Source organism: Tiliqua scincoides, chromosome 2, assembly GCF_035046505.1.
Source record: "Tiliqua scincoides isolate rTilSci1 chromosome 2, rTilSci1.hap2, whole genome shotgun sequence".
NCBI classification, from domain to species: Eukaryota; Metazoa; Chordata; class Lepidosauria; order Squamata; family Scincidae; genus Tiliqua; species Tiliqua scincoides.
Genome location: NC_089822.1, coordinates 120,391,322 through 120,416,119, shown reverse-complemented (window position 1 = coordinate 120,416,119; position 24,798 = coordinate 120,391,322). Strand labels below are relative to the sequence as shown.

General features: G+C 45.6%; 2 protein-coding genes across 2 annotated transcripts; both read right to left on the bottom strand.

Moving 5' to 3' along the window:
* Positions 1-8,844: 8,844 nt before the first annotated feature.
* Positions 8,845-9,780, bottom strand: LOC136638749 (olfactory receptor 13H1-like). Its single transcript, XM_066612779.1, has one exon. It carries the CDS (start codon positions 9,778-9,780, stop codon positions 8,845-8,847), a length of 936 nt encoding a protein of 311 aa, XP_066468876.1.
* Positions 9,781-22,436: 12,656 nt separating this feature from the next.
* Positions 22,437-23,369, bottom strand: LOC136638748 (olfactory receptor 13H1-like). Its single transcript, XM_066612778.1, has one exon. The coding sequence runs from the start codon at positions 23,367-23,369 to the stop codon at positions 22,437-22,439; it is 933 nt and encodes a 310-aa protein (XP_066468875.1).
* Between the last annotated feature and the right edge of the window lie 1,429 nt (positions 23,370-24,798).

Here is a 24,798-nt window from a genome sequence, read left to right as displayed (position 1 = left end):
GTCACCTGCAAGAGTGGAATGGAAATGGTTGAACTGCTTGTATATGAAATGCCATCACTCAGAGATCTTTATTTAGTCAGCCGTTAAAACATTGCATTGAAGAATCACATGAAAATATTTCTTCTTTGCCAAATCTGATACAGTGCATCCTGTATGGCAACACCTACTGTGTTTAGTTGCTTAATAATAATAATAATAATAATAATAATAATAATAATAATAAAAAGCTATAGTGCTGAATCACATGAATAATGTTCTTTTTCACTAAGGTTGGCACAAGAAGAAAGCTTGCACATATATGCCAGTATGCCTTTCAGTCTCAGTCATGCACATTAATAAAAGTTGCTATTAAACTTTAATTGATTAATCTAACAGCACAATCCTATCTTGCACTGGAACAGGCAGGCCAGAAGCCCTGCACTATATCCAGCACAAGATTGGGGCCAGAAGTGGCTCAGCTGGAGGCAAGGAGAAACTTTTCCCCTTACCCCTGGGTAAGCAACCATGGCCCCAATGGATCTCATCAGACTTGTGCCACCTCAGGAGGTGGCATAAGTCCAAAGAGAACGGAGCTGCTTGGAGCCACACTGCACTGCTCAGGGAATGAGGTTGAGATCCGGCATAATAGCAGGGTCCCAGTCCCGCCAACTGCTCCTTGCCCGCCCACCCCCAGAACCAGCCTCTGCCTGCCCTCCCCCTGCCTCTGAACCTCTCCCTCCTGCCTCCTTCCAGCCCTCCCCGGACCCCTGCTTCAGCTGAGCTCAGCCGACACAACCTTCCCAGCAACTCTCAAGGAGGTGCAAATGTGCTTTATGGCATGTTTGTGACCCTCCTGGGCCTGCGCAAGGGTCTTGTGCTGGCCTGGGGCGCAGTCAGGATTGCACCCTAAATTTATTAAAGTTTGTAGTTCTAGAAAAGCTGAGAAAGATAAAGAAATCAATGATAAAGAAATCAAATAGGTTACCTATAACAGGAAATAATTAAATTTCTATTTCTTTTTAATATGCATTTGTTTCCACCAATATTTTTTTGCTTGTGTCATTGAAGAAGTATTGGTAGAAAGTCTTTGCGTCTTGCTAAACATTGGAGAAATCACACTCTGCACTGCACTGATTGGAGTACTGCTATTTGCATCACACTAACTGGATGTGATAATGGCCAATCCCTTCACAATACGGTCATACTAATTAGCTCATTGAAAAGCTACCATTACAATGATCCAGGAATGTCTGGCTTCTGTGGCTGAAGATAAAGAATTTGTGGTCTGTAAGTTGCATAGGGGTTTATACCTGCCCCTATATTGCACCTGGAACCATGGTGTGGTTAAGAGCCAGGCACCCAGAATACTAGGAAATACTAGTGCTATTTGTGATATGTGTGTGTGTTGGTACACACACACATGTTTTGGTGCGTCATAGCTATGCCTAATATTTGTTGTTTTATTTCTAAATACCTGTGTTGTCAACTTTGACCTGCCCTCCCCCTTAAAAAAATCACTGACCTCATTAATGGTTAAGAAATTGATGGAATCATTTTGCTATTCTTCCAGAAGAGAGATTGACCAGATCCTGGTTCCTGTAGTCGTTGGAAAGAAAGTGCCAAGTCAGATTTTCATACTATGTCATTGATGCAAAAAGCAATGAAAAAATTTTGATCAACTCATGGTGAAACCTACCGGTCGCGTAGTCTAAAACATAGGAACCCAGCTGATCACACAAGAATAGAACTAGAAAATCCATCTTTTAAAGTAAAACAAACTTTTCCCAAATTCAGCTCCCTCACTCTTCAGCCTACTCTTTCCACTGTTTCTTCTTCTTGCCCCCCCTACTTTTCCCCTTTTTTCCTACTGCCTGCCAGAGTTTCTATTATTTATTTTCACATTTTATACCCGCCTTCCTCCAAGGAACTCAGGGTGGTTTACATAGTTCCTTCCCTCCTTTTGCCGTCTGAGGTAGGTGAGGCTGAGAGGTCCAAGGTCACCCTGGAAGTTTCATGGCTGAGTGGAGATTAGAATCTGGATCTTCCAAGTCCAACTCCAGAACCACTACATCATCCTTGCTTTGTGAAACTGCAAGCTGCAGGGTGCCAATATCATTTGCTTCAACTATCCCTATTTACCAGGGACAGTCTCTGTGTTCTACCTATCCCTGATAAATCACTGCCCACATTTCATTCTTCCTGTAGCCTTTAGGAAGTATCATGTTCAAATTCGTGTGAGTGATTAGAATTGTCATTTTTCAGGGTACAAGCCCCCAACCCCACACATCACTAGAGGTCACACCTTTGGAACTGGTGGAGTCTGAATCTTGTCTCAAAACTGAACACCCAGGCTCAAACATTAGGTGCCATATGGCAAATAGCCCTTCATTTTACATGCTGGTCAGGCACACTTTAAACCACTGAGAACAATTTTCTGTGTATCTTAAACCTAGAGAGCGATGAGCTTCTTGGATTTTGAAACAAGTGATTGAAGAGTAAATGAATCCGGCATACAGATTGGAGCCTTTGGCAAAGTTTGAGGTGATGATGGGGACAGCTAGAACAATCCTTTTTAAAGTGTGAGGTGATGATGGAGGCAGCTAGAACAAACATTTTATTTTATTGTGTTACAAGTCATAATCTGTGGAGTGTTGGAGGTTGGACCTTTTGGTTTCAAGAATTCTGTCTCAGTGCCTCCAGTGTTTCAGAGACAGAAACATTTAAAACAAAGGGTAAAATTCTGCCAAAGTTAAGCACTTTTAAGTCTCAGTGATTTCATTTGGGAAAGTGAAATATGTGCTTACTTGATAATACATAACAGGGAAAGTCACAAATTATAAATTCACTTATAATTTTCTAATAAGCTTTCAAACTCTATTAAACCAAGACTCCTTTGTACTCAATGTAAACATGGATTGACTAGAAATGCATATCTGAACCCAATCCCAGTCACCCTTACACAGAAACCTGTTGAGACTGGGAAAAAAATATAATCCTCACAAGTGAGTCAAGACTAATGTGGGGCAATATTTTCCAACAAGACTGAACTTAACACACTGTGATTGTATGAAATTGCTTACAACTCTGGAAAAAGCACATGTAAAAAGAGTTTTACAGCCAAATCCGTCATGCATTTATTTGAATGTTGGAACAAGTACCAGTCCAGGTATTCAGTGACAGACCCAAGTCTGGGCACCTAAATTTATGCGGAACATTAACACAGTCCTTAGTTAATAAATAAAACAAATCCTTCATCCTTCCCCCAAACTCCCTTCCCCCTGGTAATCCTTTGTGCAACTTGCTTTTCCAATTCCAGGGTCTCCATATGTGTGTGTGTGTTTTGCTATGGCTAGGTAAGGCAAGTGCAGGGGTGATGCAATGAATGAGAGAAGGGTTATGCACTCTTTCCCAGCATGCTGCTTCCCATTCCAAATCATGCTGTCCCTCATCATATTTTAGATGTGCAGTGGAAATCCAGGTTCCTAGTCTCACATCTTTGCCGACATCTGATTTGACCTTAAAACTTAGCTGAAATGATTTAAAAATGCCACAAGCAATTAGATTTTTATTTCATGCTGTGTCAGTTCTAAGATTCCAGATTCCAAATCTCCAAAAGGATGACCTCTGGATTCTTTATAGTTTTGGTTATACTGTTAAATTTTAACACAAAGAACCTTGAAAGCAAATGTCAAAAACATCTTTGGAAACCTGAACAAAATTATTACCATTCCCTCTGAGAAGATCCCTTCAATACAAATGTGCTCAAACCCATGAGGTACATTCTATACATTATTTAATTCTATGCATGAGTCCTATGTACCAGTACTGCAATGTAAAAAGACCTCATCATCCTTACTCAGCCTTCATCTGGGAAAGAAGAAATGATGCTTTCATCACAATCAGTCAAGGTCTCAAGAAAAACCTGTCATAGTTTTCTGCTCAAGCACTTATATTATCCCTGAATATTTTGAAATTCAAGATTGCATTTCTCAAGATTGAAACTGTTCTTGAGAACCCCAGGAGACAACATCCCATGGATACCATTAACCAAGAACAATAGATCAGAGGCTAAAAGCAGCTTCTTAAGAGCGTATCATCAAAGTGCAACCCACAGGCTCAGGGGGTTAATATAACTTTTCTTTAACAGCCTCAGAGGTACAAAAGATGGGGAACTCATTCAGTTTCTGGAACTCTGATGTAAACATTTGATTTCAATATTGTTCTATCAGACATTTTCTTCCCTTTTCATTTTCATCTAAAATAAGGATTATCTATTTATTTAAACACCACCTTTTTCTGTTTTTTGCGCAGAATTCAAGGCAGTTTATATAGGCAGGTGAATCTAAACCACCATCTTCCAATGGGGTTTTTACCACCCCATTGCTCTGTGAAAAGGCACAGAACACTCAGTCCACCAGATGTTTTCCCTTCACAGCACAGTGATCTCTTCTGGCTGTATGGCATCGAGCTTCTGCAGGTGTATTGGAAGATCTGGCGAGGAGGTAGATGCGGTGTCAGCAGTGGCCCCTTTAAGGGTAAGGCCTGAGCATCCAGCAGAGTGTGCTGCACACCTGCAGCCACTTGAAGGCAATAGGGCCCTCAGGGATATAAGGAGCACCTGAGGCAGGAAGGGTTTGTGGGTTGTAGAAGGAGTGCAGGTTGGAGGAGACGGGACTTGGCTTTTGACTTTGGAATCTGGCCTTGGACTGTGACTTGGCTTATTGACTTTGGACTCTGCCCTGCATACTCTGACTGACTTTGTAACTAATGGACTGCTGGAGACACTGGAGTTTGGTGTGTGGCTGCTGTGCCCAAGACCTGCTGAGGACCAAGGGGCTGCTGTAGTGGTGGGAGGCTGCCAGCAGGAGAGAGGACCTCTGCAGGTTGAACAGGCTACCCTGGAGGTGGGGTCCAGCAGGACTGCAGGGCAGAACCAGGGTCATTTGTTGGGGGAAAGAAGGGCAGCTAATTTGCTTAAAGTGGGCATAATTCTCCAGGCAGCAGGTTCAAGAAGGTTCATAATTCTCCTCTTGGTTTGGGATTTGGCAGAACAGCAGGTTCAAGAAGTCATATCCATTCTTGCCAGCTTACCTCTCCAACCTCCTCTGCTCTCTCACAGCAGGCAGCTCAACAGCATCTCCGTCTCTCACAACGGGTCATAACACTTTGTCAGCTTGGCTTTGTGTTTCCCCTCCTAGGGCATGACTCAGTTGTTCCTGCTTAGCTTTAGGCAGTACTTCAAGCAGCTCAGTCCCCAGATCACACCCTTCTGCCCCTTACCACTAAAATGCTGACTCAAGTACAACTGATTGAGAAATTGGGGGTTTCTCCTTAACAATTTGGAAGTGTCAAGATGAAGAAGTTTCAGTCATGCACCTGAAACTTGCAAAGGAGGAAGAGGATTCCATCCATTCCTCAGGGGACCCTGCATTTTGCAGCAGCTGAATCCGTGCCAGTGATTTTGCTGATGTGGGTCTAATGTACCCTTCTGCACTGCAGGGGCTTACTCCTGCCTAAGGGAACAAATGATCCCTTCCTCAGAAGAGACTTCTGTTACAGCCCAATCCTGAGCTGCCTGGGGCACAGGGCTGTCGCTGCACCAAAATGGCTCCTGTGGCATCCTAACATTGCCAGGCAGCTGGCAGCAGCTCCTCAGGAGAAGGGGACTTTCATCCCCTTCCTCTGGGTAAGGGAAATGGCCCTGCAATGGGGCTTCTCAACTCTGTGTCAGCTATTTAGCTGGTGCAGAATCAAGAAGCCTCATGTTTGGGCTGCAAGGCCCAACATGGGGCACTAGATCTGGCAGAGCTGAGCTGTCCTGCTGAGCTTTTAAGAGTCCAGCCCTATGCGTTTCTACTCAGAAGTAAGCCCCATTCCAGTCAATGGGGCTTACTCCCAGGAAAGTGTGGAGAGGATTGTAGGCTATATCTCATGCTTTGCTTGGTGGGAAGGCTTGCTTGTGTTGGTGATTGCCTGCACCATCTCAGTGGGGGGTGGGATTTGGCAAACACTCCCTGGGTTTTTTAAAAGCAATCCCCTCTGTTGCTATCACACCTGCCCCTGTGTGAGTGAGGGGGGGGGGGTTCCACCTTGCTGCATGTGTTCTGGCTACAGAGATTTTTGCCCCCCCTTCCTCTCTTCAGTCTCTTTGCTGGCTCAGGGGCTCCAGGAGTGTTCCGTTGCAGGGGGAACCTCTTCCAGGGCTCCAGGGCTATTTCCCTGCCTGGGCGAGGCAGAGCCTTTTTGCAGTGTTTTGGGCTGCCTGGAAATGGAGCGCAGGGCAAAGGAGGCAAAGGTGTGTGTGACTTTCAGTGCCCCCACCCCATTTGTGTTGAGACAAATCCACAGATAAAAATTCCATGGATAAATAGGCTGCACCTGTAATTTTAAGCTTATCTCTGCTTTGTCAGTTACTGATCTACCTACTTGCCTCATCTTTGTGGTCATTTCATGAAACTGATGAACCTCTTGTGTATGACAGCTCATGCCACCATCAATCAGTTAGCCTTCATTATGTACTTAAAATAGTTATATCTCATCTTTTCTGTCTGTGCTCAAGACAGCTTCAAGTATTTTTTCTACAGATTTATAGAAAAGATGTGTGTGTGTGTGTGTGTGTGCCCATCTTCTGCTCCTCCTTGTCCTCTTCACAGACAGTTGGTGTTTCTCTGTGAGGGGAGAGGGCTACTGTTCAAGTGAAGCAGAATTTTTTACATGTTTACTATTTTAATAAGGATGAGTGGGCCATTTCACCTCTGGATACATAGTGAGGCACCGGGTGGGAAGAAAAGTCCTAACAACTGAAGGAGCTTCAGTTCCACACCTCCCTTCACTGGGAAGACGCAGTTTTCCTACCTTGCCTCATGCATACTGAGGATAGGGCAAAGCTGCCCCCCCCCCTTAAAATCAACCTTGAGGAGGGGTTGTATTCCCACAAATCCCTCCCTCCAAAAAATTTGGTGTCCCTTGGCTGCTGGACTATTAAGAATTAGAAAATACTGGAAGATGAATGAATGAATGAAGTTCTTCAGGCTGAAACTATGTAATTTTAAACTTTCAGTGCAGGGGCATGTCATTCATTCATCTAGTTGAGCAAAGCTGCTTCTCTTTGTTTTTCTTCTAATTCCTGTTGCTGTCTTATGCATGAGGATGAATGACTTGGGGAAGTGCCAGGAAAAACAGATCACCAATTTTCTTGGGGGACAACAATAGCATAATACAGTGTTTCCCAAATGGTGGGTCAGGACCCGCTGGTGGTTTGTGACATGATTTTTGGTGGGTTGCAAAACACTGAGCAAAGCCTCCAATGTAAACACAGGTGATGGCAAGATCAGATAACTAATTGCCACAAGCCCTAATTGCCCTGCAAAAGAGCTCAGCAGCTGTCTTGCAAACAGCAAGAGTTACTGCAGACACCTGCCTATAAGTCGATCTCACAAATAAGTTGAGGACAGATTTTGAGCCAAAAATCATGGAATGTTCTATGTCCCTTGGTTAAGTTGGGGGGGGGGGGTGTTTAAACTTAAGCGGGTGTCTGACTATAGTTTGTCTGATTTTACCTGAGGCCAGATCCTGAAAAAAACCTACAAGTAATTGTTAACTAAGAACTGTACAGTCTCTAATTTATTAAAAACATAGCAAAATATCATAAGCTACATTTTAATTCATTAATTTTTCAAATTCTGGTCTTCACAATTTTTTGTAAATACTATCAGAGTAAATGTACTTTAAACAACATACCAGTAGAAGCATTAATCAAATCCTTCTTTAAGGTGCCTTATGTGTTAAGCCAGAGGCTCAAAATACAGGTTAAGTCTCATTGTTCACAAAGGTTCCATTCCCAGAACTCAAAAATTGCAAATCCATTTAAAAAACAATGTCCCTTTACTAGGCGATTTAAAAATAGCCTTGCTGACCTTTGTGATGTAAGACAGAGTCATTAAGCAGACAATCCATCAATCAATCTCTCTCCAGTTGCTTAGAAAGGCTTCACTCCTAGCCAACAACCCTTCCCTTCACCCACAGCAAAGTGATTATCTTTCTTTCACATGCTCAGGGGGAAGGGAGGGGTTGGTTGCCTTGGATCGAAGCTAAGCGGCTGGAGAGAGAATGATTGATGGATTGTCAACTGGCCAGTAGTCAATAAGTGTCATTAGATTTTGGCGAGATGGGTTGAATGGGGTGGTGACGGGCGTTGGGAGGAGGGAGGATTGTGCCTGGGAAAGGGAGGATTCAGTGGCAGCAGCACCTGCCAAATCCTAACCACCTCCCCGGGTTAGATCCACCTTCACTGATGAACATGGATTTGCACCAGCACTGCTGCTGGTGCAGGTCTGAGTTGACCCATGGAAGCAGTGGAGGCTTATGCTAAGGAGGCCTCAACATGCCACAACTCCCCTGTGAAATACAGTGGATGCCACAATAGTGCCACTGCATGGCTATGCAGGGAGTTAGGTAGGATTGGTTGTAAGTGTAATGTGTGAGAGCAGGGGTGTCAAACTCATTTCATACAGTGGGCTGATTAGCATTCATGGTGGCTGCTGAGGGACGGAAGTGATGTCATCAAGCAGGAAGTGACGTGCAGGTGATGAACAAACATAAGTTTTTTTCTCATCTAGGAACAAATAACAAAAGAAATCTGCAAATCATAATCATATCTTTAAGATATGGGAGAGCCCAGCTATCATGTGGGTTGCTCTTTCATAAGTGACACCTCAGTAGAGCTCATCAGCTGAGAGCACCTGATGATAGTACTGGGAGAGCTAAGAGCTGGATAAAGAGCTTCTGCAGGCCACATCCAGCCCATGGGCTTTATGGTTGACACCTCTAAATTAGTGTTGGCTATACATATTGTTCTGAAGTAGCTCACTTCCCTACTTTTCTCCCAATCACTCTCCACAGGGCCCCCTTCACTTCTCTGTTCCTCATGCTGTAGATCATGGGGTTGAGCATGGGAGTAATGACTCCATAAAAAATAGCCATTACTTTCTCTCTATTGGTAAATCTCTTGGCTTGAGGCCTGAGGTACATGGCCAGAGCTGTGCCATAGAAAATCCCCACCACAGCCAGATGAGAGCCACAAGTTGACAAGGCCTTACCACGGCCCTGGGCTGAGCGGATGCGCAGAACAGCAAAACCAATGCGCCCATATGTTACCAAGATGAAGATGAAGGGGAACAGCAGAGTGAAGCTACTGGCCAGCACCATGATAATCCCATTGATTCGGGTGGAAGAGCAGGCCAATTTCAAGACTGCCTGGACTTCACACTTGAAATGATTCACTACATTGTGCCCACACATGTTTACCTGCAGGGTGAGAAAAGTGACCAGAGTCAAGAGGACTGGAAAGGTCCATAGGCCCAATGCCAGTATGATGCACACCTTCCCATTCATGATTAGGCTGTAGCGTAGCGGGTTACATATTGCTACCAAGCGGTCGTAAGCCATGACAGCTAACAAAAGGAACTCAGTCTCTGCTAAACAAACAGCAATGCTCATTTGTCCAAAGCATCTGCCATAGGAAATAGTTGGCCGCTCTGTGAAGCTGTGCACAAGCATCTGGGGGACAGAGGTGGTGACATAGCAGACATCAATGAAGGAGAGGTTGCTGAGGAAGAAATACATGGGGGTGTGGAGATGGGAATCCACCACAATCAGCACCACGATGAGGCTGTTCCCAGCGACTGCGATCAGGTACATCACTAAGAAGATGACAAACAAGCCGGCTCGCACTTGAGGGTTTCTGGAGAGGCCCAGAAGCACAAACTCAGTCACTGTGGTTGAGTTGCCCCAACTTTCCATGTCACCTGCAAGAGTGGAATGGAAATGGTTGAACTGTCTGTATATGAAATGCCATCACTCAGAGATCTTTATTTAGTCAGCTGTTAAACACTATAGTGGAGAATCACATGAAAATATTTCTTCTGGTTCAATCCTAGGCATGTTTATTCAGAAGTAAGTCCCATTGTGTTTACTGGGCTTACTTCAAGGAAAGTGTGCACAGGATTGCAACCTTATTTGCCAAATCAGACACAGTGAAGACAGCTGGTATGGATGTGCAGCCTGTACAGCAAACCCAGTGGCATTACTAGGATTTGAATCACCCGGTGCGGGAGGCCTGCACATCACCCCATGCAGTGGGCGGGGCAATGTCCCAGGTTATGGGCATGGTGATGTACCATCGCCCCGCCCCCACTGGTTTTTGGGCTGTACCTTTTGTTATAACACAGATATTTCAATGTGGTTTGTTTCCTTGCATTCTGCATGAAATTACGCATTGATTGATATATAACATGATGGTATTATTCCTCCAAACTCTGATTTTAGTGATTTTGAAAAATTGTAGAGTCAAACACACACACCCCCCATGTCAACTTACTAACACCTTATTGCAGCAGTTCTCAAACTTTTAGCACTGGGACCCACTTTTTAGAATGACAATCTGTCCAGGACCCATTGGAAGTGATGTCATGGCCAGAAGTGACATCATCAAGCAAATTAAAATAAATAATTATAATTAAATTAAAATAAAATAAATAATTAAATAAGGAGGAGCCAGTTCTGTTCCACCAAGTGAATATACTCTGAAGTAACTCCTATTGTGGTCAATGGGGCTTACTCTCAGGAAAGTGTGGGTAGAATTGCAGCCTGTGAGCTCAAGCCCATGCATGTCTACTCAGAAGTAAGTCCCATAGTGGTCAATGGAGCTTGCTCTGTAGTCTGCCTGCAATAACAAGCCTGCAAAAAGAATGAGTGAGATTTCCAGCCCTCCCCAGTGCCCAGTTTAAAGTTCTTCTGTTTCAGGCATATCAAGACAAAGACCCTCCTGGCTTTACAAGTGCAAAATAGAAAACTTCCCCTTACCAGTTCAAGCCTCTTTTTTGTCCTTTTTAGTGGGGGGCGGGGGGAGGAGGCTGCCTTCTGGAGCATTTGTTGCACTCCAGCTCCATCAGATCAGGACTCTTCTGGTGTTCTCACATTCCCCTTTGCCTGGCCTGACCACCAGCCAAGGCACATCTGCCTACTCGAGAGTAAACGCAACCGTGAGGCTGCTTCGTTTTCCATAGGGCTCAATAGACTTGCTGCTGGGAGGTGGGACCTCCTTCTCCGGTGTTTTAGAGGGCTGCATTCATTGGATCAGGACCATTCTGACATCCTTGGAGTCCTCTCAGCCTGCCCTTTCCGACAGACTAAGGCAAGTTCACCTACTCGCTAGTGAATGTGGCCACGTGGCTTTGTTTCAGGCTCAATAGACTCGCAGCTGGGAGGGAACTTCTCAGGTATTTTTTTGGGCTGCATTTATTGGATCGGGACCATTCTGGTATCATTGGATTCCTTTCAGCCTGCCCTTTCCAATGGACTATGGCAAGTACGCCTACTCACAAGGAAATGCACGATACTGCTCACTTTCACTTTCCATAGGCTCCATGCATTTTTTCTTTCCGGTTTTTTGGCCATAACTTTTGAAGGAAAGGAGCTATTTCGCTCTGATTTTTTGCATTGTATTCCACATCCAATGGTGTATGGCATGATGGGGTAGCTCCTAATGCTGCTATTTTAGCGCGTCATGCCCCCAGAGCGCGTCACCCCCCGGCGTGTCACCCAGTGTGGCCTGCACCCCCTGCACCCTCCTAGCGATGACACTGGGCAAACCTGTTATTTAACTTCAATTGCTTAATTAAAAGAAAATAAAGCTGTAATGCTGAATCACATGAGTATCATTCTTTTTCATCAAGATTGGCACAAGGAAAAGAAAGCTTGCACATACATGCAGCTAGCATGCCAGGATGCCTTTCATTCTCAGTCATGAATACTAATAAAAGTCAAAACTTGTTATTAAACTTTAATTTAATAATCTAGTTAATCAACTTGGAAGAATGTACAGCCTGTATGGCCAAACCCATTATCTAAGTTCAATTGCTTAATCCAGTGGTTCTCACCCTTTTCAGCCCGGGACCCACTTCTGAGAATTACAATCTGTCTGGGACCCACTGGAAGTGATGTCATCAACCTGGAAGTGATGTCATGACTGGAAGTGATGTCATCAGCCTGGAAGTGTCATCACTGTGAGGCCAGAACCAGAAGTGATGTCATCAAGCAGGAAGTGACATCACTGTTCTTACCTAGGAACTCAAACTGTAAATGACAAGAGAAAATATTCCAGCTCAGAAGCTTTTTACAGTTCTCCTCCCCCTGCTACCATTGCAATCAAGCAAAAATAATAAAAATAAGACATCTGGTACAAAATATTTGTGGCATATGCTCAGTACTTACTTTCAGCCCATTTCACATACAACCCTGAAGATTGTTCCAAAATCATGGAAAAGGTCATCTAGTCCAACCCCCATTTCACAATTCACTCTCCAGCAACCCTAGAGAAGATCATTAAAATGATCTCAGCCACATGCTCTGACCTCACTCTCAGACCATTTCACATACAATTCCAAAGATCAGCCAAGTCATGGAATTGCAAGCTATGTAAAAGGTCATCTGGTCCAACCCCGTCTGTGGCTTCTCAGACATATTCTCAGTGCAGAGGCCAAGGAACTTGGAGAGATGCATCATATCTGTTTGACTACTTTTAATGGTGTGCATCAGAGAAATGGGAGCGATGGAACATCCCCCTCACCGCTGAAGGAGGAAGATAGGGATGCTCCACTGTTCCCCTCCCAGCTGCTAAAAGAAGCCAAACAGTGGGGTAGCTACACTGGAAGGGAGCGCTCGCTTGTTGTGGCTGTGAGAGGTGGCAAGGTGGCAGCGCTTCCCTTTATCTTTACCAGAGTGAGGTGGCCTCCATGACTGCCTGCTGGCAAGATACAAGCAGACAGGGAAGGGGATGCCACCCATGCCCATCCCAGGTGTGCCTCAGCAGTCAGGCTGCACACTGAAAGAGGGCTGAAGAGAGGGAGCAGGGGGCAAACCTGCTATGTGGGGGGGGCAGCGCCGCAGTGGGGTTGGCTTGGTGAAGGAGGGAGGGAGAGGGGTGGGCTGGGGGACTGTGAGGACCATCACCAGCAGCAGCAGGCAAGGGGCACCCTGGCACCTGGTGATGGAGCGGGGGAGAGCCCCTCCAGCCTCCTCCTCTGCCTGTGCCAGGGAGAGGTGAGGACACTGCTGCTGCCAGTGGAACCCATGGGAGGCGGGAGGAAGCCTAGAGGGGCACCCTGGAGTGGAGCCCGAGGGAGGCGGTGGCAGTGGCAGCTGTGTTTGCACCTCTCCCTGGCACAGGCACAGGCAGGCGAGAGGGAGCCTGGAGAGTCGCCCTGAGTGGAGCCACTGGAAGGCAACAGCAGCGGAAGCAGCAGGCACAGGAAGGACTGTGAGAGGGAGCCTGGAGGAGCACCCTGTGCCAGGGAAAGTTGCCTATGCTGCTGTTGCAGCTGCTGCCGCTGCCGCCTTCCAGCAGCTCTAGCACAGGGTGCCCCTCCAGCCTCCATCTTGCCTGCCTGTGCCAGGGAGAGGTGCGCATGCTGCTGTGGAGCCCATGGGAGGCGAGAGGAAGCCCAGAGGGACGCCCTGAGTGGAGCCCCTGGAAGGTGGTGGCGGCGGGGGCAGCAGCAGCATTTGCACCTCTCCCTGGCACAGGCACAGGCAGGGGAGAGGGAGCCTGGAGGAGCGCCCTGTGCCAGGGAGAGGTGCGAATGCCTGCCGCCGCCGCCACCACCTTCCAGGGGCTCCACTTGGGTGCCCTTCCAGGCTTCCTCTCGCCCCCATGGGCTCCACGGCAGCATGTGCATCTCTCCCTCGCACAGGCAGGCGAGGAGGCTGGAGGGGCGCTCACCCGCTCCATCACCAGGTGCCAGGGTGCTCCTTACCTGCTGCTGCTGGTGGTGGTGATGGTCCTCACAGTCCCCCAGCCCACTCCTCTCCCTCCCTCCTCCACCAAGCTGACCCTGCCATGGGCTCCGTCTCACCTGCCTGCCAGCCTAATCAGGTCTACTGAGAAGTAAGCCCCATTAGAGTCAATGGGGCTTACTCCCAGGAAAGTGCGGATGGGATTTGGACGCTGCTGATGCTGCTGCCACCTCAGTGCACCTCAGGGCTCCCCTCCAGGCTGCCTGTGAGGTAAAAAGGGAGCCAAGGTGAGGAGCACGCACCTGAAAACCTGCAGGCAGGCTCTCCTCTCCCAGGAACGGGGCCAGGCAGCAGCACGCTGGCTGCTCTGCGCCTGTGTGAGTCGCTTTTTCCTCTTACTCTGCCTGAGGAAGTCCAAAATGGCGTTGCCCAGGCTTTGCCCTCTTTCAAAATGGCGCCGCCTAGGTCTTTTTGCCCTTTTCCAAGATGGCGGCTGCCAGCTTCTTGCGACTCACCTGAAATCCTATCGCAACCCACTTGGTGGGTCGCAACCCACCGTCTGCGAACCTCTGGCTTAATCCGATGAATACACTTAGCAGCTCTAGAAAAAGCAGATTGATAAAAAAATTATCAAATGGGTTCCCTGCATCAGGAAATAATTTGGCTTAGTGTTGCAAGGTTGAAAACACAACTCAAGAATAACTTGGTACTCAGGAGTGCAGGTTCACAGGCTTTTGTTTGAATTGCATGCAATTGGTCCACGGGACTTCTGTCTCAAAGCATGGATCCCAACCCAATGATGTCCAGAGTTTTTATAAATTTCCCAGCCCTTTGTCTCAAAATCTAGACTTCCCATTGGCTGATATTTTACATCAGAGATGGGGTTAACTCCTAATAGGATACAGATAAGATACCATTTACATAAAAGATGGGAAATAGGTGGGCAATAAGTGGGCAAAGCAATTGATTGGCTGTGATTTACATACAGGTGGGGTTTCACCTTAAAACTTAGTCAAAATTACACTATTTCCAAAAGTTATCAAAAACCAGCAGGGTATGCTATAATACCATTTCCCTCCCCACCACATTCACATTCTCCCTTCCCTTAGCTGGGAGAAGGGAACAAAAGTCCCCTTCTCCGGAGGCGCCGCCTGCAGCAGGCTGAGGCATGCAGGATGCGGCAGGAGCTGTTCTCTGAGCTGTGCGCCCCGGGCAGCTCAGGATTGGGCTGTAACAGGTGAGTGAAATTCTAACACATAAAGTGAAATAAAGACTGATGTGCTTCATTCCTTTTATGCTATCCCTGTTTGAAGCAAGCTGTTCCTTATACCCTTCTACTTCTCCAGATGTTACAAAAACATTTTAAAGTCTTTTTTAAATGCCTCCATATTTTAAGGAGTAAATAGCAAAAATTGCACAGTAAGTATGTCTGCGAATTTGCAGAAACAGATGTGCTGAACTTTGAACTGTGGGTATACAGCATATGACTTCTGCTTTGTGTTCTCAATATGCTGTGAAAAATGAAAGGAAACTCCAGGGCACTGGGAAAAACACTAATTTATAGAAATCCCCAATAAAAATGTTATTATCGGATGCATTTTTTTTCTTCTTCAGAGATGACCTGAAAAAACTCCACAGTCAGGGAATTCGAGGGCAGGACCTCTCCTGGATTGAGACCTGGTTGAAGACCAGGAAACAGAGAGTGGGTGTCAATGGGCAATTTTCACAATGGAGAGAGGTGGAAAGCGGTGTGCCCCAAGGATCTGTCCTGGGACAGGTGCTCTTCAACCTCTTCATAAATGACCTGTAGACAGGGTTGAGCAGGGAGGTGGCTAAGTTTGCAGACGACACCAAACTTTTCCGAGTGGTGAAGACCAGAAGTGGTTGTGTGGAGCTCCAGAAAGATCTCTCGAAACTGGCAGAATGGGCAGCAGAATGGCAGATGCGTTTCAACGTAAGTAAGTGTAAAGTCATGCACATTGGAGCAAAAAATCAACACATATAGGCTGACGGGTTCTGAGCTGTCTGTAACAGATCAGGAGAGAGATCTTGGGGTGGTGGCGGACGGGTTAGATGAAAGTGTCAACCCAATGTGCGGCGGCAGTATAGAAGGCCAATTCTATGCTTGGGATCATTAGAAAAGGTATTGAGAACAAAACGGCTAATATTATAATGCCGTTGTACAAATCTATGGTAAGGCCACACCTGGAGTGTTGTGTCCAGTTCAGGTCGCCACATCTCAAAAAGGATATAGTGGAAATGGAAAAGGTGCAAAAGAGAGCGACTAAGATGATTACTGGGCTGGGGCACCTTCCTTATGAGGAAAGGCTACGGCGTTTGGGCCTCTTCAGCCTAGAAAGGCGATGCCTGAGGGGGGACATGATTGAGACATACAAAATTATGCATGGGAAGGATAAAGTGGATACAGAGATGCTCTTTAGACTCTCACATAACACCAGAACCAGGGGCCATCCACTAAAATTGAGTGTTGGGAGAGTTAGGACAGACAAAATAAAATATTTCTTTACTCAGCGTGTGGTTGTTCTGTGGAACTCCTTGCCACAGGATGTGGTGACAGCATCTGGCTGGATGCCTTTAAAAGGGGATTGGACAAGTTTCTGGAGGAAAAATCCATTACGGGTTACAAGCCATGATGTGTATGTGCAACCTCCTGATTTTAGAAATGGGCTATGTCAGAATGCCAGATGCAAGGGAGGGCACCTGGGTGCAGGTCTCTTGTTATCTAGTGTGCTCCCTGGGGCATTTGGTGGGCCGCTGTGAGATACAGGAAGCTGGACTAGATGGGCCTATGGCCTGATCCGGTGGGGCTGTTCTTATGTTCTTATGAGAAAATGTAAAGCAATTTCTCGTCACTTATCAAAAATGATATCCAACACATAAAACATTATAACAGCTTTATACTCATATTTTGGTCATCTCATGAGAAGGGAGGATTCTTTAGAAAAGACTCTGATGCTGGGAAAAATTGAAGGCAAAAGTATAAGGGGATGGCAGAGGATGAGATGGTTAGTGTCACGGAGGCATTGAACATGAATTTGGACAAACTCTGGAAGTTAGTGGTAGACAGGGGGACCTGGCATGCTGCGGTCCATGCGGTCATGAAGAGTTGGACATGACTGAACGACTGACCAACAACAACAGTCAGTTCTCATTAAAACCCATTTTTGCCCTGACAACAAAATGTATATACATTTGGTCCCTGTTGCATATATGCAACGTTGGGCAGAAATGGCTTAAATCATAAATGAGATTGCTGTAAATAGGTCTTTTTCCCACGCATGGTAACATTTAACTTCATTTTTCATGCGTTCTGCAGTCAGGCTGTTTTCCACCATCATTTTTTTCCATTTTGTTCTCAATATGCCCTTTTTATTATTATTATTATTAACTGTATTTATATACCGCTTTTCAACTAAAAGTTCACAAAGCGGTTTACAGAGAAAAATCAAATAAATAATGGCTCCCTGTCCCAAAAGGGCTCACAATCTAAAAAGATGCAAAAAGAACACCAGCAGACAGCCACTAGAAAAGACACTGCTGGGGTGAGGTGGGCCAGTTACTCTCCCCCTGCTAAAAAGAGGAACACCCACTTGAAAGAGTGCCTCTTACCCAATTAGCAGGGGTTAATTAGCAGCTTTTTATGTTTAATGGCAGCTCCTTATGGCCCAAGCCTGAGTCTCTTCTTTAGTCACAACTGAAGGAGCAGCATATTCTTGGCAACCAAGACAAATGAAAGACATTAACATTATGGGCCTTGCATGGTGTAAGAAACTGTAAAGAGAATCATTGTCTTCTCTCTGCAGTTCTTGCTTTCAAGGATCATTGGCATGAGATCTTTCTATATCGCCATTTTAATTCAAAATTCTGGTAAACTGAGCCACAATGGGCTGCATGTAAGAAGAAGGAAAATAGTTGAGAGTGGTGTTTTCACCATTTTCACCTATTTTTCCTTAGTTTTGGACCCATCTAACATCCTGGAATCTTCTGATTTAGCAGCATGAGATCTTTCTATATCTTGCCAATTTCATTCAAAGTTCTGGTAAACTGAGCCACAACATTATTTTCAAAGCTGCCCCTAATCTGTCTTGAACTCTTACATGCAAGTTGATTCAGAAGACTCACTGAGTTCAATAGGGCTGTATTCCAAAGACTTGTGCGTATAATTCAATGGGACCGATTCCTTCCTAGACATGAATAGAATGGGCAGCATGTCTGAATCATCTCTGTATTCTACCTACATAAGGATTTCTGGTTGTAAAAATGAAAATGTAATCCTTACAACTCACAGTTGAACTGATATTCTCAAGAACAATTGAACATAGCACAAAATGCACAGGAAATGGTTTGCTAGATTTTGGATAAAGCACATGCAAAAAGTGTTTCATAAGGACTTATATATTTGCCTCTGAAAAACACTTACCTTAGCATCCAGACTCAGATTTGAGAACTTGGGTCTTTACCAAGCACCTGATCTTTAAACTTTCTGCTGTCCACAACCTTTTCCCTGCCGTTTAATCTTCCAAAGAATCCAGTTCTTCCAGGCTAGAACGAAATTTGAAATACCCTGTGGCACATTGTATTTGGCAGCATTTGATGACATTCAGTGGAAAGTAGCATTTGTACTTATGAGACTTCATAGCAGACGCCTGCTTAACTCTCCAGAGCAGCCATTCTCAATCCTTTTATGGCCACAGCCCCTTAGGAGCTCTTTTCAGGTTCCACCCTTCCCCCCACCAAACAAGGATACAACACGAACAGATAAACATAGTTTATTGTTGAACACCAAGAAAACATGAACATTCTGACATACTGAGCTTCCCAGGGGGTGACATGGCTCCCATTGAGAATGGTTGCTCTAGAACATTTGGTTTTGAATGTTGAAATTAAAAATTCCCCATGCAGAACACCAATGTGTCATTTCTCTTTCAAAATTCGAATGGAGAAATTAGGACATTCAGCAACGACTGAATATTTGCAAATACAGTTGGGCCTCTGTAATGGAAGATCATCAGGTGGATGAAGTGGTGTTGACAGTGATTCCATGTTTTGACAGCTGTTTGACAGCTCTGGGAAGGGCAGGGCTGGCTCCACAGCTGTAATCAATCAAGGCCAATGGAGACCTGGATGGACACCTGAACTTCATTTGACCTTGATGGGACTTTGAATGAGTTAACGAGGTAGCTCAAGGTAGCTCCCAGCTGAGCTGCATTTGGACTTAACAAGGGGCTGCAGGATAAAAGGCAGCTTCAGAAGAAACAAAGCTACCTGACAAGAGGGACCCCAGACCAGTCGGTACTCCTGACCCAGAGGGAGCCAGACCAAGAGGGCTACCTGACCCAGACCTACGGGAGAAGGGGACTGCCAGGACTCTGCTGGAGGACACAGAAGAGAGGACTGCCAGGACTCTGCTGGAGGAGACACTCTGCTGGAGAGGAGGGACTCTGCTGCAGAAGACTGAATTGGGAAGACTGGACTGTGAATTGGAGATTAGACCTGATTGGACTTGGACTGGAGGCTTCAGACCTTTACTCCACAAGTGGAGTTTTGGGGAGGGAAAGCCTCTGGACAAAAGGACTTGCAGGGAGTGTCAGTGTTTGTACCAATAAATTTGGTTAATTGCTATAGATAAGGAATCGTGTTCCTTTCTTTGCACACCACAGCTGTTGTTCTTGGAAAAGGAGGGTGTTAATTAGCCAAAAAGTGGGCATTAGAAGGGAGTTGGGATATTTGGATGGGACAGCCTCTTAATCAGTGGATTTGGGATCCCTGGATTTGACTATCTGCAGGTCCCAAACCAGTAGGATTGGCCCGACCTGGACCCTCTGTAGGTGACTGGGGCTATGATCTAGTCTCTTCTGGGGGGTGCTCTGAGGCCCATGAAGGCTACATGTGGCCTCCAGGGGCCTCAGGAGGCCTTCTAAGGCCCCCTGAAGGCCTTAGAAGGTCATTTTCAGTTTTTTGGGGGAAACTAGAAGTGACATTTTAGGCCAGCTCCAGTCGCCTCTGAAAGGTTAAAGGTGCCAAGACCTGCAGATTTGATTATACGTGGATTTCGGTATCTGCAGGGGTTCTGGGAATTAAATGCAGTCAGAATGCCATTGTGCCTAGTCCTGTGTACAGGGCAGTTTAAGATTGGGCTGTGAGTTTAAATTCATGAAATGGTTACACCTACCCTTTAAGGGTAAGACTCAAAAATCTTTTACTATAACTAATTGTAATGATGCAACCAGAGTTGTTGTTCTATCTGATTAGGAGGAAAAAAGTGACGAGCTGGGATTTAAGCACTAACAACTTTTCTGCATGATTCTGCTACCTTTGGGATTCTAGTGAAATCATGCCCCATAGACATAATTAAAATTCATCTTTTTTCATATTGCACTGAGTATGTTTTCTGCTGTCGTTTCTTTAGCAACTTTCCTGACCTTTGAAACAAAAATATACTGCCCATTGCTGGTAATTCAGATCCATAACGGAATAAAACTTCCAGAGTTCATTGACCCCAGGGAAGTTTCTTCTTTCTGGCCATCTAAAAAGATGGCTCATTCATTTGTGGAGCTGCCGTAATATGCAACCTCTGGAGCTTTAGCTGCTGTCCGCTGTGGTTGTGAACATGAGGCCCTGTGCAAACAGCTATAATTGACCAGTCAATCAGGAGGTAAAGCTGAGGATTTGACAGTGAATCCAGGCTCCACTTATTTAGTATAATATTAACCACATGCACAGAATCCACTTATACATGTGGGCCTCTGCATAATGTGTAAAGACCCTCTGAATTGGGCTGAGTATGATCAGAAAGGGGATTATGAATTATTAGTAAATCATGCACTTTAGACAAATGGAAGCTCTTCTGTTCATTTCTTCCTCTTGGCCACCCCCAAGCCACATCCCATCAAGAACATCCCAGAGCCCTCAGGAGTGAATTTATGTGGTTGGGAAGAGGAGACAAGAAAAGTAGTCCCCTCTTTCCAAATAGTGCTAGTGCCAATGTATTGCCAGAGTTCAATGGTTCTCTTTGGATTCAGGAAGCAATAACCACATCAATGTGGAAAGCCAAATGCCTTTTATTGATAACTCATAAGCAGTGTTAACAATCTCAAGAAAGCAGACAGAACAGACATCATGTTTATGCCCCGTCATTTGTGGGGAGCACCAATTCAGCAGCCGTGATGGGGGTGTAGCACCTTCCAGGATGCTGTATGCTAACAATTACAGATCTCAGCGCTTTCTCACATATGCCTCCTATGTCTAATAAGCAGCATTCAATATATTTATACCTGCACTGATTAGAAGTTCAAACTAGCCCCCTCAAGAGCAGGTGTTCGGCCTTGAAGCAATGTCCAGTGCTTTTCAAGATGAAATTAGCAAAGAGAGGAAAGATCTGGAACAAACTCTGAGGTCACCCCCAAGTATCCAAACCTGAAATCTGGGCTGAGACCTTCTGAGATAACACAAAGAGCCTTAGAAGAGGCACCCAGTTAAGTGATAAGACTAGGATATACACTGCTGGACATGGACATACATGAGAATGTACTACTGCAGGCTGTTGCAGCAAGCTAGGAACCCTTGAGGAGTCCAGGGGGATCAAGAAGGGCATGTGGTACACCACTGACTCATTCAGATTACAGTGCTCTTCTGAGATTTTCCACTAGCCCTTTGCTGGGGGCAAAGCATTTTTGGACCTGTAGTAACATGAAATCACAAAGAGTGGAAGTGTCTCACAAATGACACACAGATCCCAGTCGCACCTACAGCAGCGTATTGATTGAGAGGACAACCTGCTCCCCAAGCACCAGCTAAGGAATAAAGACGAAAAAAAGTAGTAACATGAAATCTCTCAGCTAAAAGTGTACACATGGAGTCCTGTGAGAATAGCAAACATACTGTTGGCCAGCTGCTCATCATGCACGATATATCAGGGTTACAGATTTACCAATTAAGTCTGTGGTTTTCAAACTCTCTCGGAGTTTGAAACCTGCAGTAAGTCCTTGCGGGGGCGGGGGGAAGGAATTGAGGCTGGGGGAGGCAGCGGGGGCGGGGGAGGCAGCGGCGTGATCCCCCGGATCGCACCACTCAGGGGGGCTGCAGGGACTGGGGTGCACTCACCAGTCCCTGCAGCATCCTTCCTGGGGTGTGGGGAGCCCTGCGCAAGTGTCTGCAGGGCTCCCCAGCTTTCTAAAAGAGAAAGCAGAGCGATCGTGCTCCACCTCTACAAAACCAGAAGTGGGGTGCTATCACTCCGCTTTCACTTTCAGAAGGCCGGGGAGCCCTACTTGCTTAATCTAAGAGTCACATATGATAAATGTCAGATGTTTCAGATATACCAGAGAAGTGTTTGAGAACTGCAATATTTAAGAAGCATTTAAATTCTTAAATATATTTACTTGCCATGAACACTAAACTTATGTCTTAATCCAGTAGACTCTCAGTTTATACTTGGTAAATAATTATAAAACTTGAAAAAATTATTTATATTAATTGTGATGCAAAAAGCAGCCCAGTCAACATATTTTGAAGAGCTGAACATAATATGTCACAGAGCCACATGATGCTTGCAAGCTGTGGTTTGGCCACCCCTGTATTATAAGAAGTGTGCCTTCTATCTTAGCCATATTAAAACAACATTTTCTTATCATAATACAATATCACTCAATGAATTTTCTTCCAAAAGTCCTCTGCAGAGCTCCCTTTATATCTCTGTTTCTCAGGCTATAGATAAGGGGATTGAGCATGGGGGTGATGCCTCCATAGAACACAGCAACCAGCTTCTCATGATCTGAGGAGGTTTTGTCTTGGGGTCTCAAGTACATGGCCATAGTTGTGCCATAGAAGATCCCAACCACTGCTAAATGAGAGCTGCAGGTAGAGATGGCTTTGCCCCGGCCTTGTGCTGAACGAATGCGGAGGACAGCCAGCCCAATGCGCCCATATGTCACCAGGATGAATGTGAAGGGCACCACCAAGACCAGAAAGCTGGTGACAAACATAATGATCTTGTTGAGGTGGGTATCGGAGCAAGCCAATTTGATGAATCCCTGTAGCTCACATGTGAAGTGATTCATCACATTGTGGCCACAGAATTTCGTGGGTTGTGCAAGTACTTGTAACAGAGTCAGCAAGAAGGCACTAGCCCAAGACATGACCGCCAACTGGACACACACCCGCCAGCTTACAATGAGAGTGTAGTGCAGGGGACTACATATAGCCACAAATCGATCATATGCCATCACAGCCAGGAGCAGGAACTCTGTCATCCCAAGGAAAAGGCTTGCGTACATCTGAAGCAAGCATCTGGTAAAAGAAATAACTGGCCTTTCAACCAGACAATTGATCATCATCTGCGGGATGCTGCAAGATGAGTAGCAGATGTCAAGGAAAGAGAGATTGCAAAGGAAAAAGTACATGGGAGTGTGCAGGGCAGGATCAGTCACAACCACCATGACAATGAGCCCGTTGCTAATCAAAGTTACCATGTAGACTACTAGCAGGAACCAGAAGAAGACAGCCTGGGCCTGGGGATGATGGGAGAGCCCCACCAGAACAAACTCAAAGGTCTCATTATTGCTCATGTCCTCCATCATTGTTGATGCTTGCCCACCTGCAAAGGAAACAAATCAGAGAAAAAGAACAGTGAGACAAGTATGACCAGAGGGTGTCTAAAAGACCCTCTAAAAGAGGGTCTCTGTTGTCTCTAAACAACAGAGCAGCTATGCAGAGACCTCTTGAAATTGCCTCCAGTCACAAAGGCTGTGTGATGGCAGTATATAGTCAATCCATGTCCTAGAGGCTAATCCATTCAATGAAGCAGTACTGGCAGCTCTTGGGAGCTTACACTGAGTCCTCCCAGACGGAACTCCATTTGAACAGCCAGCTTCTCTTAGGCTGCCTGAGGAACAAAGCAAGGAGAGTCTCCCTCTGGGGCAGTGGGTCAGTAGCTACTGGGATTCTTTTTCCCCTTTCTTGCAAGAAGTTTATAATCAAAGAGATGGCAGAGAACACAGCATGACTTAATGGCAGAACACGATATGGTTGCATGTCAGTGCGCATGGGTTGGAGTAGTCACCTTAAACCATAACACAGTTGACAAACTGTGCAGGGTTTTGACCATCAGGGCTGGCAAGTTCCTTCTGAGCCTACTCTTTGAAACGTTTGGAATGACTTGACTTCATGTTTATGGACACCACGTGCAGTTGTTTTACGGTCTGTTTTTCAGATGGACATTTGATTAGGGGAACAGGGATCGTGTCATGTGAAGTGAGTTCATGTGAAATATGTGCGTACCCAGTGGGACTGTTCTGCTCTGTTCATCCATCTTGACAGTGTGCGTGCCGGCTGTGTGCCACTGACATGGTGACTGTTATCTGTGAAGCTGGATTTCATCAATCCAGATTAAGAAAGCAGCAGTTAGAGCTGAACAGCACAATCCATCAGGCTCAGCCTCCGTTTGAAATATGCGCACCATGACACAGATGGTCCTTTCAACCTGAGCGCAGCCTGTGATAAGAGGATACCTGGGCCAAGAGGCACCTTATAAAGTGCTGTCCTTGTATATTTAGCAGGGAGAGCACAACTACCTGTCTTCAGTTCTGCAGGGGGTCTTTTCCAGTGGCTGATGCTGGTGTCTCTTCTGTACTTTCTTTTTTAAAGGTTGTGCGCCCTTTGGGACCAGGGAACCTTTTGATTTATTTTACTATCTGATCCACTTTGTGAATGACTCTTGTTGAAAAGCAATATAACTATATTGACTACAACAACAAGAATAATGCCAGACACTGCAGGATGGTAAGAAGCACCACCAGGCAGCCTCACCACCAGCACCCTCAATTAGTACAGATGAGTACATTTGCATTTTCTGCCCAGTGTTTTCAAACTCAAAAGCATCTTTTTCCCGTACAAGGAGAGGTGTGTTTAAAAGAGCAGAAGAATCGCTCCCGCTTTGGGAAGGTGATGCTGTTGTCAAATCACTGCACTGATAGTGTTATGGATTCCTACGTTGCTTCCCATGAC

Excerpts from the sequence above, each read along its gene's own strand:
- LOC136638749 (XM_066612779.1), bottom strand. The coding sequence starts at position 9,780 with ATGGAAAGTTGGGGCAACTCAACCACAGTGACTGAGTTTGTGCTTCTG.
- LOC136638748 (XM_066612778.1), bottom strand. The coding sequence starts at position 23,369 with ATGGAGGACATGAGCAATAATGAGACCTTTGAGTTTGTTCTGGTGGGG.